The 12949-nt window shown below is 43.9% G+C and overlaps 1 protein-coding gene across 3 annotated transcripts in view; it reads right to left on the minus strand.

The window, feature by feature from the left end:
* The window catches only part of zzef1 (zinc finger, ZZ-type with EF hand domain 1), a 255470-nt gene that overhangs the window by 25018 nt on the left and 217503 nt on the right, over positions 1 to 12949 (minus strand). For all 3 annotated transcript variants that reach the window (XM_048556964.2, XM_048556965.2, XM_048556963.2), the window contains one exon: positions 4347 to 4497. In XM_048556964.2, coding sequence (XP_048412921.1) covers positions 4347 to 4497 — 151 coding nt within the window. The remainder of the gene's footprint in view (positions 1 to 4346; positions 4498 to 12949) is intronic.

Consider the following 12949-nt stretch of genomic DNA (forward strand, 5'->3'; position numbering starts at 1 on the left):
GGGGGGGGGAGGGAAAGAGCGGGGGGGGGGAGGGAAAGAGCGGGGGGGGGAGGGAAAGAGCGGGGGAGGGAGGGAAAGAGCGGGGGGGTGGGGAAAAAGCGGGGGGGGTGGGAAAAAGCGGGGGAGGAGGGAAAGAGCGGGGGAGGGAGGGAAAGAGCGGGGGAGGGAGGGAAAGAGCGGGGGAGGGAGGGAAAGAGCGGGGGAGGGAGGGAAAGAGCGGGGGGGGGTGGGAAAAAGCGGGGGGGGTGGGAAAAAGCGGGGGGGTGGGAAAAAGCGGGGGGGGTGGGAAAAAGAGGGGGGGAGGGAAAGAGGGGGGAGGGAAAGAGGGGGGGGAGGGAAAAAGCAGGGGGGGGGGGAAAGCGGGGGGGGGAGGGAAAAAGCGGGGGGGAGGGAAAGAGCGGGGGGGGAGGGAAAGAGCGGGGGGGGAGGGAAAGAGCGGGGGGGGGAGGGAAAGAGCGGGGGGGGGAGGGAAAGAGCGGGGGGGGGAGGGAAAGAGCGGGGGGGGGAGGGAAAGAGCGGGGGGGGAGGGAAAGAGCGGGGGGGGAGGGAAAGAGCGGGGGGGGGAGGGAAAGAGCGGGGGGGGGAGGGAAAGAGCGGGGGGGGAGGGGGAAAGAGAGGTGGGGAGGGATGGAGCGAGGGTGCTGATCAGGACACTAAGTCAACAAATCAAATTTAGTTTGATAGACTGAAATGTGAACATCCTTTTTTCATTTTAAGCTCAATCACAAAGCAGTGAATTGCTGTATAAATATCTAATTACATAAATTTGTGGGTGGATCCACTACATTAATTAAATTATACTGGGTGTTGCACCCAAGCTTGTGTTTGGACAAAACCTGTTTTATTGCAAACTTCTCAAAATGATGCTATCATTCAGTAAGAATAATGCTTAAGAAATTCTAAATGTCAAAAAGCTGACGAATCTGATCATCTTTCAGCAAATGCATTCATTACTAGCTTTAACGTTCCACAGATTATATTTAGAATTTAATTTCCACATTTTTTCCAATAATCTTCTGGAAAGAGATCGAGCAACAGAACAGCTAGATAAACCAAAACTGGATTTTAATGCTTTTCAACTTTGCATTCTCAACTCACACATCAAATTATTCAGCTTCACGAGTTGGTTAACAACAGCCAACACAATACGCAGAACTGGACTCTTATTCGAACATATTTTGGTTGTGGATCAAGACTCTTTTTAAAAAAAACTCAGGTGTTAATGACACAGCACTCAAAGTACAACTCAACAGCAAACAGAGATAAAGGGAACTGCAGATGCTGGAGAATCTGAGATAACAAAGTGTGAAGCTGGATGAATACAGCAGGCTAAGCAGCATCTTAGGAGCACAAAAGCTGACGTTTCAGACCTAGACCCCCAGGCCCAAAATGTCAGCTTTTGGGCTCCTTAGATGCTGTTTGGCCTGCTGTGTTCAGAGCTCCACACTTTTATCTCAACAGCAAACAGTTGCTTCAGTCGTCCTGGCCAAATGCAAAGTGTTGGGTAATTCCCTTCTCAATCACAATTGAAGAATTTCCTGCTGCAAACATCTAAACTTGAATTTGCACACATTATTTCAATGCAGTTATTCACTATTTAGTGAGTTATGTTGTGAAAAGCGCCCTGTCTTTATCAACAGAATTTGCAACAATTTATAGATGCTCAATTCATAGACTTGTGTACAAGATCCTCAATTATGTACAATCTACATCAATGACTGGATGAAAGGATAGAGTGTATGGCTGCAAAATTTCTTGCTGACACAAAGATTGGCAGGCAAGTAGATTGCAGACATTTATGTCTCACTGAAAAGGGGCTATAGACATGATAAGTCAGTGGGCAAATATTTAGTAAACAAACATATAACGTGGGAAGACGTCAACTTGTCCATTTTGGCTGGAAATTCCAAAAACCAGCATATTATTTAAATAGAAAAAGACTGCAGAATTCTGAGGTAAAGAGGGGTCTGGGTGTCCTCAGCCGTAGTCACAAATATGGAAACAGAAGAAAAAAGGAGTTACAGTGAGCCATTGCCTACTTCAAACTAGATCCACCTTTTAATATGATCATGGGCAATCATCTAACGTAGTAAATTGCTCCTGCTGTGTCCCCAAAGTGTTTGATCCCTTCAGCCCTAAGAATTATATTCAACTCTTTGAAAACATCAATGTTTCAACCTTAACTGCTTTCTGTGGTAAAAAATTCCACAGGCTCCCCACTCTCTAGGTGAGTGGATTTCTTCTCATCCCGGTCTCAAATTGCCTACCCCACATCCTTAAGTGTGACAGAAGTTGATACACAGGTACGCAAGTGTATGGAAGGCAAATTGAATACTGTCATTTATTGCAAGGGAAATGGAATATTGAAATAAGTATTTTTACTGCAGGTGTATAGGGAATTGGTGAGACCACATCTGGAATACTTGATACAGTTTTGGACTCCTTAAAGGAAAGGATATCATTTTATTAGCAGCTCAGAGAAGGTTCACTTCACTGAGTCTTGGGATGAAGAAGTTATGCATAAAGGTTGAGACAACTTGGAATTTAGAAGAATGTGAGGTAATCTCATTGAAACATAGAAGATCCTGAGGGAACTTGACAGGGTAGGTGCTGTGAGGATGTCTCCCTTAATGGGAGAGATCAAAATTAGGAACAATTTGAAAACTGGCTGGTGACCCATTTGTGAATCTTTTTCTTTTAAAGGGTCATATGTCTGTGGATTCTATTCTGTGGCGAGTGGATAATTGAATATACTCAAGGCTGAGCTGGAAAGATTTTTGATCATCATGAGGGTCAAGTATTATCAAGGACAAGCAGGAGAGTGAAGAAGAGTCCACAAACAGATCAGCCATGGCCTTAGTTAACTGTACAGCAAGCTGCAAGAGCCAAATGATTGTATTCTTTACTCATCTCCTTCAAGTTCTCAGAAACTTTGTTCTTTCTTTGCTGAAGTTCCAACATCTTCTCAAACAAAAAGGAACCAGGAGTTGGATATCTTCCTCAAATCGCAACACGAAGTTGGGGGGAGAAATTACTGCCCTCTACCTCTCAAAGTGATCAGCAACTGTTCAGAGACTCTGTTCAGCTGCTACATATGTTGTACAATCTCTGGCAATTCTCTATAGAATTAATATTTTGACAGTCTGACAACCCCATATTTAACTACACTTAAATCTTCCACAGTGACATTTCAACAAATATTTTGAGGCTGGCTCACACTGTTTATAGTGAAAGGTAATCACTCTCAACATGACACAAAAAGCAATGGAAAGAGGGAAGTGACAGAATGATAGAACAGGGTGAAAACCCACCAAGGGAAAAGAAACTCACAAACAGAAGACTAAAGTGGCAAATTTAAAGAAAGTTTTTTTGTTGATCTGTAAACTAATACAAACTGTTTACCTGGTAGGTATTACACAGTCAATAGGATTGTAAAGTTGCTTTGAGAGAATTATGATGCTGTTCAATCTAATGTTAGATTTGTGTTTCTACTGAGTCTAACTATTCAAGGGTAAAACTGAATTAATCGTTCGATCTAACTGTGTTTTAAATTGGCACTGCTCCACTAACAATAGCTCTAGTGTGTTTATATGAGAAACTCAATTCACATGGTCTTTGTTCCTGTTTCAGTCTGTAAAAATATTACAATAAAAGGTCCAAATATAAAAATCAGGTATTATGAGAAAATATGACTTTTGTAATTGAAAAGTGACACTTGATTTGTTAAGGGATTGCATTATTCATTTACATTCTGTGCACAGTACAGAAACAGGCAAACTCTGTCCAATCAGTCAATGCTCCCTTACAGACTTTGCCCATCTCTTTTCAGCTATCAACTTACCTTTCTATCCCTTTCTTCCTCATACGCTTACCAAGCTTCTCCTTAAATCCATCTGCAAGATTTGCCTCAACTACTCACTGTAGTAGTATGATCCACATTCTGGCCCCTGAAATGGTCTACTCAGTTCAGTCACTCAGTTCAGGGACAATTAGGAATTGGCAACAAATGCTGGGCCTGATATCAACATCCATAGTTCATCAGAAAGTAAAATAAATCATGTTAAATGTGGTGTTTGGTCTGCCAGTCAAGCAGGCTGCTTTGTTCTGGACAGTGCTTGGAGCGTTGTTGGAGTTGCCCTCATCCGGACATGTGGGATGAGTATTCCATCACACTTGCTTTGTAGATGGTGAACAGGCTTCAGGGAGTCAGGAGCTGAGTTAATCACTACAGAATTCCCATTCTCCAACTTGCTGGCGTAGTCAAAAGTGGTTTTAAGGCTGTGCAACGTTAAGAACACGGTGGTAACATATTGCTAACAAACATTGCTACAAGTATTCCATCTTACCACTGCTCGGTTTTCTGCAATGAAGAACAGTTCAGTCAGGGCTCGATGCAATGGTGGAAGGATAAAAACGCCCGCCTGGTCTTGGTTTGTCGTGTTCTCCATCTTTGTGAAAAGTTGCCAGAGAGGCTTCAAAATGGTGAGGTCACAGCCACTGGGGAATGGGAAGTAAAACAGATTGAAAACAGAACACAGGTAGTCTCTGGAAACCACGTTTCACTCAAGGGATGACATTTAAACAATAATATATCTGAAATAGGGACTAATGATCCTCATTAAAAATTAGTAACATCTGTTCAAAGTTAAATACTCAATTTGGCATTTGTATGGGAACTTACAATTTAGGAGCAGGAATAGGCCATTCCATGCCTTAAGCCTGCCCACTCTTCAATAAGATCACGACTAATCTGGTTATAGCCTCAACTCCACTTTTCTAGTTACCTGTAATGCGCTTCAAGCTTCATTAGTCAAGAATCTGCCTTAAAATATTCAATAACTGTCACTCCCCCCACCACTGATGCTCAGTAGCTACATAATGTACCATACAAGATGTACTGCAGAAATTTACCAAAGAATCTCAAATAGCATCTTCCAAATCGATCACTACTACCATCTAGAAGGACAAGGGCAGCAGATACATGGGAATACCCCCATCTGCAAGTTCCCCTCCAAACCTTTCACCATCCTGATTTGGAAGTAAATCATTGTTCCTTCAGTGTGGCTGGTTTAAAATCCTTTGTGCTATTGTGGGTCTACCTATGGCATGTGGACTGCAGCAGTTCAGGAAAGCAGCCAACTGCCAACTTCTCAAGAGCAACTAAGGATGGGCAACACCTATGTTACCTGAAAAAATGGAAAGAAAACTTGATCATCACTTTGACAATGATTTACACTTTGGGAATTACAAGGTAAAAGTTACAGTAGGACCATAAGGACAACAGTGGGATTATAGTGAGCACCCTAATAAAGATGAATTTAGAAGATTTAGAAATAGATTTGCTGAGTGAAGTGCAGTGCCAGGAGAGGTTTATTTTACAAAGCGTGGCAAGCCATCAAATGAAGTCGAAACCCTTGAAGTCAAAACCTTCTTCACCTTGAAGAACTTCTACATTACATTCAATTTCTAGATTTTCTATTTTTCAAGCAAGCTTTGATACTTCCTCATCCCAAAACAAGTTTTTTTTTTGCTTGTTCCTGGGTATGAAGATTAGTGGCCTCTTCAAAAGTGTTAAGGAAACATGGCACCCCACACTGTGATCCATCTACTGTGTATTTTAAGTATATACTGTGTAAGCTACTGAGACATCCCTGAACAACACATGGTTGCAATCGTGCATTTGATAACACAAATCTCCAGAGCACTTTTTATTCTGTTATCTCCAAAAACAGAGCAATATTACAAAACTGCACTTCAGAACTCATGCAGAATCAAGTGAGACCTTTATAACCAAAACCCAGTATTTACTGTTCTAACCCTTTTAGTCTAACACGAAGGAACCTCTGCACTTTTGTGCCTGAAACAAGGAATTTGAAACCGGCTGCTTTACAGTGAATGAAAACACCCGCACTATCCTGCAAACCTTTCACTTATCTCATGTCCAAAATGGTTAATGATTTTATTTGATGTAGCCATTTTAGTAATTGTCATGGTTTAGAAGAGGTCAGTGTTTAATTAGCATGAACACAATGCTGCAATCACAAACAGTGCCAGGGTAGAACATATCAGGGGTAAAGAGGATGTATCATCATCACTTCATGCCAACATTGACAGGCATCATTTATTTTTGTCAGTAAACAACTCAGCCTAGACAATCAAACTCTTAAAACACTGATGGCCAAATTCAAATTGCTTACATTAGTCAAACTTGAAAATGGGATGACGAACAGTCTTTTAAAACAAAGAAAATAAACATTAAAGAATTGTACATAAGCAAAACCACTATCCTATACATATCTTTAACCTACCTAACCACAGGAAAACTGACGGTAAGTTGTTGACACACTTGTTATAGATGCCTTCAGTGATAATGGGAACTGTAGATGCTGGAGAATCCAAGATAACAAAGTGTGAAGCTAGATGAAGAGTCTAGGCCCGAAACTTCAACTTGTGCTCCTGAGATGCTGCTTGGCCCGCTGTGTTCACCCAGCTTCACACTTTGTTATGGATGCCTGCTTGGAGCGGAATGTCTGGAGGGTGTGGGGGATGGGACTCTTAGAGGGTAGCCTCAGGTATGGGGAACCAGGTGAGGTGGGGAAGAAATGGGTGACAGGAATCCCAAGGAGTGTGGTGCAATTCTCCCACTTGCCTGGATGACTGCAGCTCCGACAAAACTCAAGAAGCTTGACCCTCACCCATTTTTAAAAAAGAAGCTTGTTTGACTAGTACTTCATTCACCATTCACTCTCTTCACACCAACACACAGTGGCAGCATTGTCTTCCATCTCCAAGAGGCACTGTTGTAAATTACCAACATTCCTTTGACAGTGCGATGATACCACAACTTTAAGAGATGTATTTTGTCCTGATTGTTTTTTAATGAAGAAAGGTTGATGAGCAGTCTGCTCCAAAGCCAATAAAGTAAAACAGCTTGTGAAGCCTTCGTTTCTTTTCAAGAAGTTGGAACAATAGAAGTAGCCTAAATGGGTTGGAGTTTTTTTCAGTTTTAGCCTTCAGCAGTAGTTTTGGGGGTGGGGGGGTCTTGAAGTTGGATGTGGAAGCTCTTATTCCTCTCTGTTGTTGCTAAAAGCTTGGCTTCGCTTCCTATTCTTATATTTGCATGTGAGACAATCTATTTTTCTGAATTTGCCTTTGCCAAGCGTGTTTTGTTTCAATCCTGGTAGTTTGACCAAACAAATTGCATCTGGAACACAATGCCTTACACTTATTTTCAAAATAAGAGAAGGTCAGAGTCTAGATTATCTTTTTCATATATTTTGAAGGGGTTTGGTGTGGTTCATAACAATAGCACCTTCAAAACCAACAGCCTCTACCATCCAGAAGAACAAGGGCACTCGATACATGGGAACACCACAACCAGCAAGTTCCCCTCCATGTGATTGACTCTTAACTATTCTCTAGGCATCTAGGGATGGGCAAAAGACACTGACCTATTCAGTGATGCCCGCATCCTGTGAACAAATTTACAAAAATAAAATGCACACTATTGCGCTGACAGAATTCTGCCTTTCAGTGAGACCTATAAAACCGACGGAACTGCAAAATCTGAACCAGGGAGAACCAGTTATGTAAATGTCAATCATTGTAAATTTCGTCCCTGTAGGGGAAGAGTCCAAAATAGCCACCTAACCATCATAAGTTACTGGCACACCTACAAGATACAGAGAAACAGATTCTAACTAGCAGGATGTTTGGCAAGACCATCCCTATGCAGAATTACATTTTTTTTGTTCACAACAAAGCAGGAACTGATTGAAGAGAGATTGTGGATGAGCTGAAGGCTTTCAACAATTGTAAATACAATAGACTAACTATAGGGAAGCAACAGACTGATGATCCATATCTTAAACTTGGACCATCTGATTTGTGTTTTGCATTCTCTGACATCTGTTAGGACTGTGCTTTTAATTTGCCTAAGTAAACATGAATGTCAGGAAATACAAATTAGCCCATCAATTGTTCTTTAAATCATGTACAATTCCATTAGCTATGGTGATAGGGCGATAGACATTTTAGAGCACAAAAAGGCCATTCAGCACAGCATGCCTATGCTTGCATTCTGAAAGAGCTGTCCAAAAGATCCAAACTGCAAATGTTTCCAATTTCAATTTTAAAAATCACAAATCAATCTGCTTCCACCATCTCCCAACACACAGTGCCACAGGACATGGGAGTAGAAGTGGATCATCTGGCCAACTGAGTCTGCTCTACTGGTCACTGAAATCATGGCTTAACTGATAATCCTCAACTCTGTTTTCTTGCCTTCACCCCGGAACCCTGGATTACTGATCAAGAACCTCTGTCAGCCTTGAATGTACTTAATGAGTCAGTCTCGACAGCCGTCTGAGGGCTTCAGAATTCCACAGATTCACTACGCTGAGAAAAAAAAAATCATCTATATTAAATGTGCAACTCCTTACTCTTCTCAACTCTCCCACAAGGGGAAATAACCTCTTCACACCTACAGGTCAAGTCCCCAAAGAATCTTTACGTTTCAATAAGATATTCTTTCAGTCTTCTAAAGCCCAATGAGTACAAGTCCAACCTACTCAACCTAACCTCATAAGACAGTCCATCTGTACTAGGATCAACCTTGTGAACCTTCTCTGGACTGCCTCCACTATCAGTATATCTTGGCTTAGAAAAGGGGACGAAAATCAGTCATAAGTGTTCAAAGTGTATTCTGACTAGTGCCGCGTGCAATTTTAGCAAGATTTTCCTAGTTTTACACTCCATTCATTTTGCCTTCCCTATTAACTGCTGAACTTGTATGCCTTTTTTTGTGATTTATTCAAAAGGTCTCCCAGATCCCTCTGTGCTGCTACTTTGCCTATTTTAATATTCAGCCCCTCTATTCTCCTAGCCAAAGGGCATAATTTCACATTTTCCCAAATTATATTCCTGGAAGCCCACTCATGTAACCTATCTACATCACTCTGGAGATTCCTTGTCAATCTCACCACTTGTAAATTTGATAATTGCATATTAATTTTCCTCATCCTAGACATTAACATACATTGTAAACAATTGTGGGGCTAGCACTGATCCCTGTGGCGCTCCACTAATTACAGGTTGCCATTCTGAGAATGTCCTGCTTTTCCCAACATCGCCTTGTATTAGTTAGCCAATCCTTTAGCTATGCTAATATACTACTTCCGGCACCACATCTGATCTTATTAAGTAACCTACAGTGTGGTACATTACCAAGTGCATTGTGGAAACCCAATTACATGACATCCACATCGTCTATCTTGCTTGCTTTCTCTTTAAAGAATTCTGATAAATTTTTCAGCCATGACTTCCCATCCATAGAATCATGCGAACTCTACTTGATCATATTTTGCAATTCTAAATGCTCTGTAATTATATCCTTTACAATAGGCTCTAACATTTTCCCAAATACAGATGCTATGCTAACTGGTCTATGGTCACCTACTTTTTGTCTCTTCCATTTTGGAATAACAGTATTACCTGTACAATGTTTTATCATGATGGGAGCAGCATATACGGAATACCACATTCTGGAAAATAAACCACAGCAAAATCCTGACTGGTATCAGATTACACAAAACAATAGACACTTTACAACAACAAACACAGAAGCTGTTGGAGAAACTCAGCATATCTGACATCATGTGGAGAAAGAAACTGGGTTAGTGTTTTGTGCCAAGTGGGACTCTTCTCCAGAGATTTTACCAGGTTGACCACACTGTTAAGTCAGATTCATGAGCCAATACTGAGTGAATCCTGGAACCATTATCATATGAGTTCAACAAAGTCACAGAAATAATTTTTTAACAATTCATCAGTTTATTTATTTTGTGCAACTCTGCTGGCTCACAGCATTTTGCAAAATTAGAAGTGCTCAAACTTTAAAAATATTTCTTCAGCTGTTAAATGCTTTGAGGTATCCTGAGGTTGTTAAAGGTCTTTCTTTCTGTACATATTCTCAGAACAAACATGTTGTAGCTCCACAATGATTTACAGCTCTCATTAATCATACTGACCTCTGTCAGCTTTAGAATGGAAGCCTGATTACAGACATCTTTACACAAAGGGAGTCCTTTGGCTCACCTTAAGTCAACTAATGCTCTCTCCATTTCTTAAGTTATTCCAAGGTGTTCACCTCCACCAGTCCATTCATCACAATGATTATTCTGCACAAGAAACCGATATCAAGTCTAAAATCATATTTTAGAAGTTTGACCATGTGTCTCACTCTCCACACTAGCCATTTGTTTTAGAATCATAGAATCCCTACAGTGTGGAAACAGGCCCTTTGGCCCAACAAGTCCTCACCAACCCTTGGAGCATCTCAACCAGACCCATCTCTCTGTATCCCATCCGATCTACACCTCCCTGAACACTATGGGGCTATTTAGCGTGGCCAATCCACGTATAACCTGCACATCTTTGGACTGTGGGAGGAAACCTGAGTACCCAGAGGAAACCCAAGTAGACACGGGGAGAGTGTGCAAACTCCACACTGACAGTCGCCTCAGGGGGGAATCGAACCCAGGTCCCTAGCGCTGTGAGGCCGCAGTGCTAACCACTGAGCCACCATACCGCACCGGGCAGCAGTGAAGCTTACATAATCTTTATCCTCGCCATTTAGTATCTAATGCATTTCCTTCAGGTCATTTTATAAAATGCCCCTCTCCAGGCTGAGAAATCTCAACTTTTGATAACACTGATCAATACAGCGCCTAATACACTGTCTCCCGATCTTCCACCTCTTCTTTGTTTCTCCAGAAATAGTTTGAAAGGTAATAAAATGTGAGGCTGAATGAACACAGCAGGCCCAGCAGCATCTCGGGAGCACAAAAGCTGACGTTTTGGGCCTAGACCCTTCATCAGAGAGGGGGATGGGGTGAGGGTTCTGGAATAAATAGGGAGAGAGGGGGAGGCAGACCGAAGATGGAGAGAAAAGAAGATAGGTGGAGAGAAGAGTATAGGTGGGGAGGTAGGGAGGGGATAGGTCAGTCCAGGGAAGATGGACAGGTCAAGGAGGTGGGATGAGGTTAGTAGGTAGGAGATGGAGGTGCAGCTTGGGGTGGGAGGAAGGGATGGGTGAGAGGAAGAAACAGGTTAGGGAGGCAGAGACAGGTTGGACTGGTTTTGGGATGCAGTGGGTGGAGGGGAAGAGCTGGGCTGGTTTTGGGATGCGGTGGGGGAAGGGGAGATTTTGAAGCTGGTGAAGTCCACATTGATATCATTAGGCTGCAGGGTTCCCAAGAGGAATATGAGTTGCTGTTCCTGCAACCTTCGGGTGTCCTCATTGTGGCACTGCAGGAGGCCCATGATGGATATGTCATCTAAAGAATGGGAGGGGGAGTGGAAATGGTTTGCGACTGGGAGGTGCAGTTGTTTATTGCGAACTGAGCGGAGGTGTTCTGCAAAGTGGTCTTCAAGCCTCCGCTTGGTCTCCCCAATGTAGAGGCAGCCACACCAGGTACAATGGATGCAGTATACCACATTGGCAGATGTGCAGGTGAACCTCTGCTTAATATGGAAAGTCATCTTGGGGCCTGGGATAGGGGTGAGGGAGGTGGTGTGGGGGCAAGTGTAGCATTTACTGCGGTTGCAGGGGAAGGTGGCGGGTGTGGTGGGGTTGGAGGGCAGTGTGGTGCGAACAAGGGAGTCACGGAGAGAGTGGTCTCTCCGGAAAGCAGACAAGGGTGTGGATGGAAAAATGTCTTGGGTGGAGGGTCGGATTGTAGATGGCGGAAGTGTCGGAGGATGATGCGTTGTATCCGGAGGTTGGTGGGGTGGTGTGTGAGAACGAGGGGGATCCTCTTTGGGTGGTTGTGGCGGGGGCGGGGTGTGACGGATGTGTTGCGGGAAATGCGGGAGACACGGTCAAGGCTGTTCTCGACCACTGTGGGGGGAAGTTGAGGTCCTTGAAGAACTTCGACATCTGGGATGTGCGGGAGTGGAATGCGTCATCGTGGGAGCAGATGCAGCGGAGGCGGAGGAATTGGGAATAGGGAATAGGGAATAATTTTTTCCATCCCCTCCCCTGTCTGCTTTCCGGAGAGACCACTCTCTCCGCGACTCCCTTGTTCGCTCCACACTGCCCTCCAACCCCACACCACCCGGCACCTTCCCCTGCAACCGCAGGAAATGCTACACTTGTCCCCACACCTCCTCCCTCACCCCTATCCCAGGCCCCAAGATGACATTCCACATTAAGCAGAGGTTCACCTGCACATCTGCCAATGTGGTATACTGAATCCACTGTACCCGGTGCGGCTTCCTCTACATTGGGGAAACCAAGCGGAGGCTTGGGGACCGCTTTGCAGAACACCTCCGCTCGGTTCGCAATAAACAACTGCACCTCCCAGTCGCAAACCATTTCCACTCCCCCTCCCATTCCTCAGACAACATGTCCATCATGGGCCTCCTGCAGTGCCACAATGATGCCACCTGAAGGTTGCAGGAACAGCAACTCATATTCCACGTGGGAACCCTGCAGCCCAATGGTATCAATGTGGACTTCACCAGCTTCAAAATCTCCCCTTCCCCCACCGCATCCCAAAACCAGCCCAGTTCATCCCCTCCCCCCACTGCACCACACAACCAGCCCAGCTCTTCCCCTCCACCCACTGCATCCCAAAACCAGTCCAACCTGTTTCTGCCTCCCTAACCTGTTCTTCCTCTCACCCATCCCTTCCTCCCACCCCAAGCCGCACCTCCATCTCCTACCTACTAACCTCATCCCACCTCCTTGACCTGTCCGTCTTCCCTGGACTGACCTATCTTCTCCCCACCTCCCCACCTATACTTTCCTCTCCACCTATCTTCTTTTCTCTCCATCTTCGGTCCGCCTCCCCCTCTCTCCCTATTTATTCCAGAACCCTCACCCCATCCCCCTCTCTGAAGAAGGGTCCAGGCCCGAAACGTCAGCTTTTGTGCTCCTGAGATGCTG

The sequence above is a fragment of the Stegostoma tigrinum genome, chromosome 27 (assembly GCF_030684315.1).
Source record: "Stegostoma tigrinum isolate sSteTig4 chromosome 27, sSteTig4.hap1, whole genome shotgun sequence".
NCBI lineage: Eukaryota > Metazoa > Chordata > Chondrichthyes > Orectolobiformes > Stegostomatidae > Stegostoma > Stegostoma tigrinum.